The 16,578-nt window shown below is 36.8% G+C and overlaps 1 protein-coding gene across 3 annotated transcripts in view; it reads left to right on the top strand.

The window, feature by feature from the left end:
* LOC107755268 (transcription regulator protein BACH2-like) overlaps window positions 1-16,578 on the top strand; it is a 102,763-nt gene that overhangs the window by 58,686 nt on the left and 27,499 nt on the right. For 2 of the 3 annotated variants that reach the window (XM_016572014.1, XM_016572011.1), the window contains one exon: window positions 12,967-13,221. In XM_016572014.1, coding sequence (XP_016427500.1) covers window positions 12,979-13,221 — 243 coding nt within the window. In that variant the 5' untranslated portion in view covers window positions 12,967-12,978. Of the gene's footprint in view, window positions 1-9,752; window positions 9,808-12,966; window positions 13,222-16,578 lie in introns of those variants that run through there. The other variant, XM_016572013.1, reaches the window with a different exon arrangement.

Below are 16,578 nucleotides of genomic sequence, written 5' to 3'. Positions count from 1 at the left end.
TTCTAAGTCTAGTTCTGTCGTTTCAAGCTCTAGTCACCTGCTTTTTTGCAGTTTTCTGTCTGCTTGTCTCTCTGTCTGTCAGTACCTGTCATGTTCATGTAAATCACTGACAAACCTATTAGTAATACTGAAAGAAGGGTGTTGAATGGAGCGGAAGGCAAGGACGAGCGATTTGGTTTCTTACACTTTCACGAAACCTAGTTCCTCTTGTCAGATGTTTGGGGAGGTATGCTTTTGACCTAAATCTACACGTCAATGCCACTGTGTCCTTATTAGACCTCTGCCATAATGCAAAACACCAGAACTCAATGACCTCTGCTGACAGCAGGTGCCCTGTGCCATACTTATGTCCGTGATCATTTGTGAATTATTGTTTCAAGACCCAGCCAAAGTTAAAGAGGCTTTAATTAGTCCTCAAGTAGATTTATTGGGGATGCAACTCTCCTGTGGTCCCAGACAAGGGCAGGATAGGAGTTAAGTGTTCTGTGAATGAGCCATTGTTAGCTGTATAATGATGATAAGGGTGATGTGAGCCGCCCGGTGAAAGAAAGTGAGGAGGAATGAGGGTGGAAAATGAATGGCTAGGGTTCCAGGTCAGGCTGATAAAACAATCAAAACAGAATGTGTTCTTGCATTTATAAAAGCTAGAAAGCAGGCACTGAGTTGAAACGGAGTACCTTGATGAAGTATGTTGCTTAAATTTAGCTGAGTACTAAAAACTACATGGACAGATGATATTAATATATACACTACCATTCAAAAGTTTTCTCTTTTTTTTGTGTGCTCCAAAGGCTGCATTTATTTGATCAATCATGCTTTAAAAGCAGTAATATTGTGTAATATTATTGCAGTATAAAATAACTGTTTTCTATTTAAATATATATTAAAATGTCATTTATTTCTGTGATGACACAGTTGAATTTTCAGTCTTCATTGTCACATGGTCCTTCAGAAATCATGCTGATTTGGTAATCAAGAAACATTTCTTTTTATTATCGATGCTAAAAACAGTTGTTCTGCTTATTTTGTGGAAACCATCATTCAGTTTTTCAAGATTCTTTGATAAATAGAAAGTTTGAAGGAACAGCATTTATTTGAAATAGAAATATTTGCTAAATAAAAGTATTAATATCTTTCTTTCTTTCTTTCAAAAAAAAAAAAATCTTTACTGCCCCAACCTTTTGAATTGTAATTTATATAAATAGCCTAAATAAATTGGTTGACTATGCAACTAAGACGATGCTAACTTGCTATGTTGAGAAAGCAAGAAAAATCAGTATTTGTGCAAACGTACTTTGCCCTTTTTGAACTCACTTTTTATTATACTGTATTGTATTCTATTCATTATAATTGGATACACAGACAGTACAGAGTAATATCTTGGATGTGCGCTCAGATCATCACATATCAAACGCTTGGCACCCACACACGAAATCTAGACTTCAGCTTCTGCATAAATGATGAAATTGAAACAAATTTAGAGGGAAAGTGGAATTTTTCTGTTCTTGTCAGAAATAAGAAGTGAGCTGGTAAAGTCTCTTGACCTTTAAGAAAGAAAAAGGTGCATTCCTCTTAAGTGCGTAGGAGAGCCACACAGAGAAATGATAGACTGATTATGTTTGGCACTAATGAAGCACGATTATGTATCCTGGATATGCAGTTAGCATTGAGAATAGTAATTGCATTCCATTAGGAACATCACTCTGAAAGTATATGTATAAAGTCGTTTTATTCTTATCAAGAGCTTATTACATGTGAATTTCCAAGGTTAAGGTTTTCTACATATATAGATCTATTTGATGGAGCTTGGAATAGCTAAGGGTGTTTTCTCCCCTTTGTATTATTTTATCCATTATAAAAAATGGATAATGTACTGTTAGCCAGTAATTATTGCAAAATAAAAACAAATAAATGAAAAAGTGGTTTTGTATTATTCTGAAGGGCATTTTGCTATAACGACTATCTGAATGTATAGTTTCCTGATAATTGCAAGGCTTCTTGCCAAATTAATAAATAAAAGGATATGAATTATATATTTGAAAAACACAGAGAGAAAGAGAAGAAAGAGACTGCCGAGCAAGCTAAGAAATCAGCTGCCTAGGATGGTTATGCAGTTATACAAAAATATTTGTATGCTGTGACTAATCAGACTAGGTGGATGGTGTGGATGCACAGAACATTACAAAATCGTACAAAAATCTTTACAAAACGTACATATTGCAACACGTAATGCTTGCTTTTTAAATCTTGTGTCGTTTTGTGATATTTCCCAAAGGCTACAGTTAATCATTTAATTATTTCCACCACATCCAGCACCAGTTTTCCCTTAGTCAGTAGAAGTATGATTAAAAAACATGACAAAATCCACATTCATTCCAAGCTTAATTTAAAACATCTGGCAGAGACTGCAAACAGGGGGCTGTTTCATAAAAGACGCTAATAAAAGCGGGGATTAAAGTCCAAAACCTGACTTGAAATAACCTAACAAATCAATTGGGACTAAAGCGGTTTCGTAAACGACAGTTTAAGTTCACGCAATCTCACTAATTTGGTCCAGGTTCAGTGAGTCAGGATAATTTGATGTGCATGCTTATTCTTAAGCAGTCCTTAATGTCGATCATGGATCAATCGATAAACCATGGCAAACAGCGAATATATTTGTGCTGTTTGATGCATTTGAGACGTTGTGTTTTCCTCAGTGTATAACGGACATATCGCAGTTATATTCTTCATCTCTAAATGTTAAAAAGTCATGCAAATATATCCATTTTGCTGTCAGGAGTGGGCGAGGCTTACGCAAGGGAACGAGCGCTGCTGCGCGCTAAATGTAATAATTCTGAGTAAAATATACATTTTGCTAAAATATTTGTTATTGGACATTAAATGTGACATGTAGAATTTTTTTATTTTTATGATAGCAGTAACTGTAAATCAAATGTAAGCTGGCTAATACAGCCCTAATTACAAGCTCAGATTAGTTAAATGTGTGTTCCTCTTATCAGTTAAAATGTTGTCGGTTTTCTATTATTTATTTTCATTTTTAATTCAGTGATTTTAACTTTTAATTTAGTGTTTTTAATGCTTTAAAGAGCATTTTTATGTTCTACTATAACCATAGCTGTCATAAAACCCGAGAGAAAGACTGCATGGCTAGAAACTGCTGATCAACTGAATGCGCAAGTAGCAACTATGTTCAAATGTTTTCATATATCTTAAAAAAAAGGTCATTAAATTTTGGGAACAATACATTAAATACAGTCGGTTGTAGCCTAGGCCTATATTTTTATTTATTTGATTTATTTAAGTTGCATTTTCTGTATACTTTTATTTTTGGACTGATAATAAAGTCAACTAATTGCTTTCTGAAACCAAATCAAGTGACAATAAGTCAGACTAACCGAAATAAGCCTGGCTTATTTGGTAAACTAGTTTTATGAAACAGCCCCCAGGTCTCCTGATGATGCATTTGCCAATGTGTTTGTTTATATTGTTTTCATTCATTGAATGTCTGGCAACCCTGCAGTCCCATGCAATTATAGCAGAAAATAAAAAAATAAAATACCTGTAGAAGAAATTTCATCCCTTAAATCCAATAAATAAATTGTATCATACATGTGGCACAGTATAAACAAAAAAAAATTTAGTAAGCCATACTCTGCCAGAGGCTTGTTTACTCCAACCGCACCCAATAATAATTTATTTTCTCTCCGTGCACAGATTAATGCGCTTTGCCTAACACTAAATAAGCATATTAGTTCTTCATTTGATCTTAATCAAAGAGACCTACAGGATCAATAGTAATGAGTGGAATGAATGCGTGATGCACACTTAGATTATCATTTTGGAAACACCCACAAGCCTTTGATGTTGTTTTATGCACCAGTTTTGCATGCACAACTGGAAAAGAGCGATTGCCGCTGAGGAGGCAAGTGGATGATCTCCTTCAGACAAGCACACTCGGTGCCTGGAGAGAACCAGAATGACTTTCTTTTGAGGGACTGAAGTACCATTTACCTTTATCACTGTAGTCAAGAGTGTTTGATGGAAAAAATCCATCTTCTGTCAACTACTGTAAGTAATAATCGAGAACAACAACAACCCGTGGCTTGTGAGAAGGTCCAGAGAGGACTGTTCCCACACTGCTGCGTGTGAATCTAAATGAGAATCTGTAGCCGGTGGGTAATTGTTTCAACAAAGCAGAGGAATTATACTCATTCCAGGCGCTTGTCTTTACACATTACCCTCTATAACAAGAGCTATTTACTAGGATTCCTACCCAATTAGGACAAATAATTCTAGCAGAGCTGTTAGAGTCCAGTGCGGTAACAGTCGAGACCATCCTCTGCCGCGGATGAACACTCTATCAAACGCTGCTCTAAATGTCCATTATTGTCATTCAGGCCCACTGAGACAGAAGCATTAAAAGGGCTCCATTAGTGAGTGTGCACTTTTGCCAGCGTTATGCGCATGTGGAATAGTAGGATTAGTCATAGAGGCTGATGATTAATACCCAGCAGAGCTGGAATGTAATGAGCCATTAAGTCTGTTTCAGTGTCAGAGGGTTGAAGGAAATGTACTAGGCTACTGCATGGAAGTCTCAGATCTCAAGCCTGTACGAGATTGCGTGTGTGTGCACCTTTGTCTTTTTGTCCATGTGTGTACTCTGATTGCACAAGGTAAATGGGCTTTTAACAGGTAATAGCCGATAATTAGCTACCGGTGGAAAGCAGACCTGTCAAACCAAACAGGTTTGGTTGATTGGTGTCATCACATGTAAAACCGCTACCTAGTTCATCGGATCATTTGCTGAAATGAGAGAGTTGAATGTAAATCTATATCGCGCTAGGATTTAGCGTGAGGATTAGCATAAAGCAAATCAGTTGTTTTTAACACTTCATCTGCAGTAATAGTAAAATAAGTGTTGGTAATGATGATGCAATCTGCTATGCTAGTACTTACTGTAACTGCCGCTAATGTTGACTACATTAGTGGAATTAATCTGTTGAGTGGCCAGCAATTTTAGAAAGGTGTCATGGCACTTGCCTTAGAAAAAAATGTGTATGCTAACACTGTTTCACTGTGAAACCATCACAAATCAATGTAAGATATAATTGTTAAAGTAAAATAAATAATTGTTTATTCTTGTGATGCCAAAGCTGAAGTCTTCAGTGTCACATGATCCTGTCATGATGCTGATTTGGTGTTTTAATTTGCCTTGCTGAATAAAAGTATTAATTTCTTTCAAAAAACCTTACTAAACTTTTAAATGGTAGTGTACATATTTAAAAACAATTTGAGATTTCATGCAAAACAATGCTGTTTAATACATTGCATTGATCCTATTAGTAGCTGTGATTCAAATTTCGAATAAATTACGCACATAAAGTAAGCAATGTGACAAGAATGCTCTTTAATAATCACTCAGTCTGTCAGTGTAGCTGTTTATACTGCACAATAAATATCTTATTTACACTGTGTTTACATCTTGTTGATTTATAGTGGAAACATTCTTTGCACGTTTTTGATAGAACGACAGTAGATCTAAACCAATGCTGTAACTGATACTTTCCATGTTTAATTCATGACTAATTGTAATCTGGATCATTTTTCTGATTAATTGTGTTACCCTTGTAGTAACAGTCTGTGGTATCAAGTGTATTTAGAGCTCTATCTGTGTGGAAACTATGATTTTAGTAAGGGGTGTGTATGGAGATGGTCACAGGTTGAGTGTTTTCTGTTGACGTAGCAGCGCAGGCGGCTTTATTCTGTCAGAAGCATTCTGCTCAACAGCAGAGAGTGTCTGTGGAGACGGGGAAGAGGACACACATCACAGAGCACATCATATGCTGTCGCCCCTTCAAACCGCCATGTCAGGCTTTCCTGCAGAGTGCAGGAGCACAGCTGCAAACCCATTCCACACGTAGCATGCACCTCTATCAGGACTGAATCTGAGCTGTTGTTTACTGATGTTAGCTGAGATATTTAAACTAGTTTAAAGGTTGACAGACATGGAAACACCCAGCTCTGCTTTGTTGGCATAGTGAAGCTGTAAAGAAGGCCTCTCATGGTTTTGTTTATTTTTAGGGTCTTCAATGAGTTCGCCTGAAATCTGAAGCCAAGTGAAGAATGTTTGAGTGCTAATTATAAGGACATTAGGTCAGTGTCCTTTATATCAGGAAAATGACTGCTTTGTTCAGAGTGGTCAAAAGACTGAAAGACATAGACTAAGAAGTGCTTCAGTTAAAGATAAAATTTAAGCATGTAGATAAGAGATGCATTCTTCAGCACCTTAAAACTGAAGTATATAGTGATGTCTGACTTGTGAATTGAATTGTTCTTCTGCAACACAGCCTCGTTGAAAAAAAACCTACATAGCCTATACCCACACTTTTCCAAATTTCAAAAATATACCTACACATACATACAATTCACTGTAGTGTAGGAAAAAACAACTACTTTTATTCCTTTTAACACAAAATATGACTGTAGGTGCAGATTAAGGACTTATTTTAGCATGGTTCTTTGCACAATACTGTATTATGACCTGAAAACACATTTACCGTAGTATGTGATTTGTAAACTTAATACATATTGACGTTTACGTCATCACACAAGCAGTTCCATATCTATGGGATTTCTGATGTAGTAAACTTGCTCGGCAGCTCACCTGGTACAACTTTACACTTGTAATGCAGATCACATGAGTCCTGTGAAACATGAGTGACAGCACTCAATAAATGAGCTCAAAGTCTTGTAGAAGCAAGCTAAAATGGCATTGTTTTGCATTTTTATTTCATGTTTGCTTTTGTTAAGTTTAGGTTTAGGCAGGGTAGAGTTTAGTATAGGTGGTATATTATTTTCAAATGCATTCAAATTGCATTTAACACCAATCAATGCAAGACCATTAAAACCATTGTCTGGTGAGCGCCACTTATCGGACATTTATTTTCCGAAGTGCCAAGATATGTACAACCAATGTAATAAAACACTGCCAGATTCACATTCTGTCCCAATTTGTTTTAGATAAAACTGAACACACGTTGAGCATGACTGACTAGATATTTCACTTTGAAAGTGTTGCAAAACATGCAAGAATATCATTTTGCAGAAATATTTTCACAGGTACGTTTCTCCAACAAGCTTGGGCTGTTATTTTGAGTCGGATCTTTTGAGTGAATCAGCTGAAACTGTTCACCACACAATTCATTCACAACTCAGTCTGAAATCAGGTTCTCAAGTCAGCACAGATCTCAAGTTAAACACATAGTCCTGCTTTCCATCAGAACACTTTGAGGAGACAATTCAGTTTGAACATGTTGTTTATGCCAGTGATGAACCGAGTCTGCATTGCTTATTAAAAAGTTGGATGCACAATCATTTGTCTTTGTCTTGGGGGTATTCGTCTCTGAAAGTGAGGCTTCATACTTAGTCTAATCGACTGGTTTTAGATTAGTCTCAGTGCTCTGGTAGTCTTCCAGCCGCTGGAGCAGGCAAAAGTAGAACGCCGGTGACAGCTGTCGGAAACCCATCATGGAGCTCTGCTTTTGATGTGTGTGGGAGTGTTCCTCGCAAAACCAGTTAGCTGCCACGGTTAACAAGATTGAGAAGGGCCTGCAGAATCAAAGAAGAAAGGAAATGGAGAGAAAGAATGAGACGGAGCACAAACCCCTTGCATCCCTCAGCAGTTCTAATCGGTAACACGGCCGAGAGTAGTCATTTGTGGTGAGTTTGTGCGCATATGCTTTATCCTTTTGTGCACAAAATGCACACATCTGAAAATCCCAGCATGGAAAGAAAGTACATTCCAATTTTGAAATAGTGTGTTTGGCATCTTATGAACCTTGTAACCACATCTGGAAACATTATTCTTGGAAGACAGGTCATTATCCACCAAAGGCAGCATAGAAAACATATTTAGAGCGAGGAAAGGAAACAAAATGAAAAACAATAATTGGAGTGACCAGTTGGACTGTTGCTGTAAATGTCTGGGAATGTAGGACACAAACTTGCTTATACTTAGGTACAGTTCAGTCAAATCTCACAGTTGGAATCGGTGTTTCCTGCACTTTTTTTCAGCAGTGGCAATCCCCCGCTGCTGAGACATGACAAAAGAACTCATAATTTACCTGAGATGTGAATGTGCGTTTTGCAGTCTGTATTGAATGTGATGCAATAAAAAGACCATGTGCTGTGTTATAATGCAGAGAATACGTGTATTTAATGGTGCCGTCCTCATGGACTGTGCTGTCAACAGCATGCAATGCAACCAGCGCATTCTGATTTAACAACAACAACTCTTATGAACCGGTTCTTTAATCGTGAATCAAAAACAAACTAAACTTCTTGCACTGAATGTTTCTGATTAGCAAAAAAGAACCAGTTCATAAGAATCATCATTTCATCAGAATTAGACTAAACCGCTTGTGCTGTATGTTTCCTGATGTACTGATTCTTATGAACTGCGTGGTTCTTTTTAGCAAAGAAAAAAGATACAGCACAGTCAATAGCTATGTTTCCATCACCCTGTTTTTATGCGCATTTTGAAGTATCGCATGAGAAATGAGTGATGGATACACCAAATTTCGAATAAAAATCCCTTATTTTGCAAAAAAGTTTTTTACGCTCGCTTGAGGTGGTTTTGACTTGTGCAAAAAATGATTAATGTGAATAATAGGAGATGGAAATGCATTTGCCGAATAAATTCCTTCATGCCCATCAAAAAAGTCATGTGACTTTGCGCTATGGGATGGCAACACCTGAGTAACCAGTGGACCGATCTCATTCCACAGCATCTGAAATGTTGTTATGGCCATTGTGAAATGCCCGAGCAAAGTCTGTCGTCAAAGTATTTCTGTATAATTGCCTCCCAGAACTGTTACATTCTGGCATCCACAAAAACAATGACCACATTTATTTTGTTTTGTCTGCTTGCTCAGGTCCAAATAATTTATTACATATGAAAATTATTATATTCAGTGTCTTCTACTTTTTTAGTGATATATAGTGTCAGTTTATCAGGAAGTGATGATTTTGTTCTCTTTGTCTCATTGGATGGAAACAAATAATTTGCTTATTCGCAAATGTTTTATGCGATATTCCAGTTTGCGCATAAGATAAATTTGTAACTTTGGATGGAAACCTGGCTAATGTATCGTGATTCCCAAATTAATGGCTCTTATGCAGAGGCTCTTTGTGGCAGACAAACGCATTAAATAAACAAACTTAATAAAATGAACAATAACAAACATGATTCTTTGCTTCATAAGGATGTGATTGGTGCTTTGCACAGATGCATTGCAGCCACTCTCTACCTTTCTTTGTCTTTTGTTTTCTTCCTTTTCATGGTAACCACAGTGTCCCTCCCACACACATGCACATATACGCACGCACACTCACACACTGCAGTATAGGATCTCTGAACCCACATGCCGTGTGGTTTGATTTTCTCTGAGAGTAAGTGAGAGAGATAAGAAAGAGAAAGAAAGAAAGACAGGGAGGCGTTGGGCCCACTGATTCCATTCTCTTGGTTGAGGAGTTTCCATTTGCACACACAGCCATTTCCAATGACCAAGGACGACTTTCCGTTTTTACGTTTTAATTTGGGCAGCAGTAAACCGTCAGCGTTCGTCAAGGCTCACAGCTTCTACAGGCTCGCTCTGATTGAAGGAGCCTTTCGACGGTAACCGCCACATGCAACCTGCTTCGAATGGAGTCCAGCTTTGAGGGCTTGTGTCCGTCTGCATCGTCTGTATGGAGTACACAAACTGCCTCTTTTGCCCAGTCAGGAGTTAAATCAAGATGACAAGGGTAAGAAATTTCAGGCCTGTGTCTCTGCGGGTCAGAGTTTTCCTAAGTGCAGTCAGTGGTGGTTGTGGGAGCAGGGAGGAGCGCTGGCTGCACAACCCTCACCGCAGCGGGGCAGACAGGGGCAGCCCTGGCTTCGGGAGGAATGGAAAGAGCAGCGTTGGCTGCCACTGGAGCTCTGTAGGAATTGTTTAGTCATGCCGCGAGCAGAAGTTGGCCCCGGACAACTTAAATAGCTCAGTGTGTTAAGGAAAAGACTGCTGGCAGAGACTGAAAGTAGAGATTGTGTAGTTTCAAAAGCAGTTTAAATCTGCCTGATTCAGAGCTTAAGCATCCTCTCTTTCTGTGCGTCTTTTCACGCTGTGCTTAACCTTGGTTTATCAGCTTTTTAAAGCCCAGGTTAAAGGCACTTTAACCCTGGGCAATGCAACATTCACACTTGTAATTTCTTTAGAAAGCTTCTGACAATGTGCTGCAAATCTGTGCCACAAAGTACCATGGCTTTTTGGAAAAGGTAGCATGAATCTACCATGTTTTTTAACATGTACAATGGTACTACCTTTTTTAACTTTAACCATGGTCCTTGCATGTTTTTGAGCATGTACTGTGGTATTCTTGGAAGTACCTTGGAGTACCATGAATTTTAGTACCATGGTATATATCAAAGCGTCTATATTATGTTATATTATAGTACATTACATTACATTAAATTATATAAATCAATAATTTAATATTATAACATAAAATGTGTCCAAAAAAGGGTCACCATAATTTTGGTGCCAAATATAAACCAGTGTTATTTTGCTATTATTTACATTTATTAATATTTTGAATTAACTTTTATTTTTATATTTTCAGTGTATTTTTTGATGTGCTTTTGACATTTTTAAAAATAACAACAACACTGATGTAAACCATGTAGAGTTATATTTTCGAGATGTTGTAGCATCAGACAATCAATCATAAACTACACAGTGCTTACCTTATTAATTATGCATGCGCTTTTCATCGAACTGTTACATACTATTTAGTTTCAACACCTGAGAAAAAAAAATGAAAATGTTAAATGGTGTGACAACACAAACAGTAGTACAAATATTGTAATTTTTTATATAATGTTTTTTTATTATTATATATTGTATTTTTGTTTAGTAATATAGGTCATGTGCCCATGGCAAGCTGGATTCATCTGAAGTTATTGACCTTATACTAGAGTCTGAAACAAGATAACCTAGGATTGCATTTACCTAGAGTTTAGCATGTCCCTGTTTAACAATTTCAAGTGTGAAAAGCCCATCTCTCTTTCCATTCTTTCTAAATGAACGGATTTGCCTGGCCTGTTATACGTTCAGAGAACATATGCACACCTTGCCAATATTGCAAATAAAATTCCTTAAGAGGATCATAAGGTTATGCTTTATGCTGAGGTCTGCTCCTGACTCGTCATATTCAATCCGCACTTATTCAAATCAGCAGCAGGGCTGAATGCTAATTTAGTGATATTCACTTGGCAGCCAGAAGGCAGGCCATCCAGCGAGAATCCCTGATCAGATTAAACGTGTCGGAGTCATTGAGAGGAGCGATTGTCAAAGGGTTCTGATACAGGACGTGGGGTACGGGGGCAGGACACGTTTGTGTACACAGAGTTGATCCAGAATCCAGAGACACTTAAGTCCCTAATCACACATGCACCGGTTGAGCTGCTTTGATGGGTGAAATAAGGGGAAAGGAAAAGGAATAAGAGCTCAAGGTAATCTTTGTGACTGGATGTCTGAAGATCACATGCGCCAATATCTCTCTGTGCGCCTCCTACGTAAGAACCGATAGCAGAGACCCCACTGTTTTGACAGCTAAATCACCTTCCCCAGCTAATCTACCACTGTGTGTGCGTACATAGGATCATTGTTTAAAGTGTGAATGCATACCTGCTTACATGGGGGTGTATGTTTAATGAGTGTGAATACTGCGACAGCAGCTGATCCCCGCTCTGGTCGTGTGGGAGGGTTTGGGGCTTTGTTTGTGCTGTTTTGCTTTGTGTGTGGTTGTGTGTTTACTTGCTGTAGGTGGCATCTTTGTGGAGGTGGTCACAGTGAGATTGATGAACCTTGCAGCCAGATGCAAAACAAAGTTGGAGTTTTTGTTGAAGTTTCTGTTGATTGGCATTTTTTAATGCATAGGTATCATGAACAAGCAATACATTACCATTTTATAGCATTTATTAATCTAGATTAATGTTAAGTTATATTTATATTTATTATATATATATCATTTATTATTTAATGTCAGTGTTAATTCATAATACATTAATGTAACATTTCATGTTAGCTATTGTATTAGCTATTGCTAAAAATGTAAAAATATAAATAATTCTAGAAAAATATTTTAATATATTTTTTAAATAATGTAAATAAATGTTCCTATAAATTAAAAAATATACCACCCATACAATTTGCATAATTGTACTAAAAAAACGATATTGTTAAAATATATTGCGTGTGTGTGTGTGTGTGTGTGTGAGAGAGAGAGAGAGAGAGAGAGAGATGCATATATACACACAATTAAATGATTTGCATGTTTGTGCAAAACAGCAGGTCATTATATTATTAGTACATTATATTATTCACAGCATACCATATTGTAGTCTCATTTTATTTTATAAATCACACGTGTGGCCACATCACTCCTTGTCCCATCTAGATTGCCGATATCATTTAGGATCATAATACAGTCTATTCTTAACTTAAGACTTAAAACAGGAAGTTTCTGTAATAAGGCCTCATTAGGGTAAAAAAAAAAAGATTCTGAGATTGTTAGTAGATGCACAGATTGTGACTTAAAAGCAAGATCAGAGAAGTGTTTGCAATGGAAACACAAGCACTTCCATTGTTATTAGAGTATTACTTCAGGAGCACACCTGTCTTTGATTTTATTGGCTTAAATGACTTATATCAGATAAAATGATTGTTCTTGCTATTTCAACCATTTTGCAGTTGTCCTGTAAGTCCTTTCCTCTCTAGCTCATTGTGTTTCCTCTCCAAACTCAATTGTGTTTTCATTTGGGGTTTAGAGAGTTCATTTTGGACCAGGTTTGTGTTGCACTTCTGCTGTCACCTGGATGACATAAGTTGACCCGTCTATGTCTGTCTGTCTGTTTCTGCGCAGGGTGTGAGCGTTATGTCCGTGGATGAGAAGTCTGAAGCTCCCATGTACGTGTATGAGTCGACGGTGCACTGTACCAACATCCTGCTGGGTCTGAATGAGCAGCGGAAGCAGGGCCTGCTCTGTGATGTGACCGTGCTGGTGGAGGGGAAGGAGTTCCGCGCGCACAGGGCTGTCCTAGCAGCCTGCAGCGAGTACTTCCTACAGGGGTTCGTCACCCAAAGTGACAATGAACTGGTTCTCAGCATGCCAGAGGAGGTATGGATAAACACATTTTTATCATGCACATTAATGGTCCAATAAATTACTGAGAGGTTGCCAGGTCACTGGTGAATACACTACCATTCAAAAGTTTTGGGTCAGTAATATTTTTTAAGCAATATTTTTATTTAGCAAGGATGCTGTAAATTGATCAAAAGTGACAGAAAGAAATGTATAATGTAATGTTATATAACGAAGTTATTTTACAATATTACTGTTTTACTGTAATTTTACTGTATTTTTAATAAAGTCAATTAGACTTCTTTCAAAATACATCACAAAAACATTAAAAAATCTTACAGACCCCAAACTTTTAAATAATATTGTATGTTTTAGGTGGGCCTCACAACATAGCATTTGAAAGTATTGCTAGTAAAAAATTCCTGACATGGTTTTTCATGCATCACTTTTCCAGTATACTAACATCATGATGTACAGTAAAGCATGACTATAATCACCACTCATCACCTGTCTACCTACCATATGGCAGCAGCCATTATTTTACTCATCTTTATGAGCAAAACCGTGTCTCTCTAACACACACTCATACACCTACATGAGCAGTAGTTTGTCTTCTCTCACAGCCCAAAATGCACATTTAATGAACTAGCATCTGTTGCATTAACCCTCCATCTCTGCTCTTCGGCTCATGGATCTAAAATTAAGATGCAAAGTTTCTCGAAAGCAAAGCATTAGCATAACAAATGGATGCATTTATTATGGTTTCTATTACGTAGCTGAGTAAGAACATAGTGTGATTTTAATGAGACGTACTTGATTCATTTCCTCCTTTTTGACTGTCAAGTAGCAATTTAGTGTTTTAATGACATGTTTAAAGTTCATATCAACTGAACAAAAACAAGGCAGAGATTTCAATGAAAGCAGAGCTGGCAAGCTAGTAAGCATATAGCAAGCAATACAAGCAGCTATTAGTAAACAAAGTAAAACTATGAAGATTTTTTTTTCCTAATACTTAAACAAGACTTAGTTGTGACAATTTCAGATTTGAAAATTGTCTGAAGTGACAAGCATTATTACTTGTTATTTTAGCACATTAATGGATTAGAGAATTGAATATTATATAGGGCAGTTGGGTTCTGGAAGTAAAAAAAATAATACAATTAGCATAGGGAAATAGATTTTTAACAATAAATTAACAGACCTATACTATGTACTATGGCCTACGAGGTTGTTGAAGCCGCCCGTCCACATTGTTTCAATGTATTTTTTATTTAACAAACTACATTTCCCATGGTTCTGCACTGAAATCTCCACCAATAAGAATTAAAGCAGTCAAATCATGCCAGAAGAACACTTTAGCATCTGCCAACTCCCATAAAACACTGTGAATTTCCCTATGGTCTTTGTAAGCATATTGCAATTGACGGAAATTACATGGTTTCATTTTATATGATTGCTACCTTCAAATCAATGTTTTATTTTTTTTAATAAATTAATTATTTTTAATTTGGTTATCATTATATTATAGTGGGATTATAGTTTTAACCTCATTAAAACCATCTTTTTGTCCGATTTTTGAATACATTTGTGCTTTAAATCAAAGTTTGTAATGTTGTGATTGATCTTATTGCTGATTGGTTTGGTTCTTGGCTTATAATAATTTTACAAAGACTTTTTTTAAAACCCTATGGGACAAATGAATGAGAAAAATACTACTGAAACAAAGGCTTCTGCACTCTTCCTCTAGGTGTGTTAAAGTATGATTATGATGTGAGTTTCAATGGAACTGAACAATTAAAATCGTGGTCTAAGGGCATGCTAAGATTCTGTGGTTGCCGTACACATTATCACAGAAATGCACATGAACACACCCCTGCTTTCCGGGCTCTGGAGTGATTGAGTTTTCCACAGAGGTGTTAATGTGGCATAAGAACACCTCCAGTCATGTATTCACACCTCCGCTCATACATTCACTATCTTGTGAGCACGCACATGCACATCTTCAAGTCAGACACTTGTAACGCATGGGAAGTGGGATATGACCAGTGATGTTATTGTTAACAATTAAAATATGTTTAATTGAAATACAGCTGAAATGAAACATGAATATGAAATGAAAAACTAAACTTAAAACTGAAATTAGAATTAGAAATTTTGCAATGAAACTGAAATAAATAAGTTGAAGTGCTAAAATTACTAAAACAGAAATTAAAATACATTTAAAGCTATATAAAAATATTTTTTGAAAATAATAAAAATCACAACCGCATACATAACAAAATTACTAAAACTTTAACATTGAAATGAAGACTGAAAATATAAAATAGATGCAAATTTAAAATATTAATAAGTACTATAATAGAATATACACTGGCTATTGTTGAGAAGTATGTATTTATTACCCATAATATGCCAGTCGAAGAGTGTTGGCATTGCCTTTCTGTCATTGAGGAATGTTAAAAATAAGGAAGCGATATGTTAACAGGTTTGTCTGTGCAGAATTGTGATTAAATATGATTTAAAGGAGTTGTAAAGACTTCCAACAAAATGGAACGCTTCCTTCATTCACATCTTGCCTCCTTCATCAATTATTCATCAGTCTTTCACTCTGATAGTCTGGTGTGAGTGTGAACGAGGAGGGAATTACAACTTTCAAAGATTTAAAAAAAAAAGAGAGTCTGAGGATTTGATAAAACGCCTATCTTCACCTCAGATGTGACAGAAAATGTGTTACTGTCTCTTACTATTAATAGTGGTAAATGTCACGCATATTCCAGATAAGTTTCATTTAAAGGCACAATATGTAATTTTCGCCGCTAGAGGGCGCATATTCAAAATAAACAAATAGACAAAGGAGTAGTTTGATGACGCCGTGACTGAGTGTGGAATCATAGAAGTTGTCGTCTTCATCCACACAGCCGATGCAATCCGACGGGACTCGGGCATAAATCATGTTCATGGATGAGCTAATGATTTATTAACGTAGTAGAATGAAGCAGGGTGAGGCTGAAAGCCGTCGAAGCGAAACGAACGGTCCGTGTCACTAGTTAAAATTGCTTATTTTTCTGGATTTAAACATTCTTCGAAACATTTGGGATAATGTAAGTACACAAGTCAGCAAAATATATAACACTGTTCTAGAAGTTGTTGGATATTTTAATAAAAAAATCTTACATATTGTGCCTTTAATGCTTTTTTTTCAATAGCACAGAAAATTGAGGCGCATTTCATATTTCAGTTACAGAGCCTTCCGTGTTGTTTTGTAATATGATGAATGATTTGTTTTGTCATGTTGATTCAAAGTCTGCAGCTCTTGAAAGACTCAGGCGGTGTATCTGCTGTGCCGAAAGTGTGTGTAGACTTTGTGCTCTGTGTGTCGCACACATACGCAGC

The sequence above is a fragment of the Sinocyclocheilus rhinocerous genome, unplaced genomic scaffold (assembly GCF_001515625.1).
Source record: "Sinocyclocheilus rhinocerous isolate Xijiao unplaced genomic scaffold, SAMN03320098_v1.1 scaffold562, whole genome shotgun sequence".
NCBI classification, from domain to species: domain Eukaryota; kingdom Metazoa; phylum Chordata; class Actinopteri; order Cypriniformes; family Cyprinidae; genus Sinocyclocheilus; species Sinocyclocheilus rhinocerous.
The sequence above is the reverse complement of the archived record's forward strand: the minus strand, read 5'-3'. Positions and strand labels throughout refer to the sequence as shown.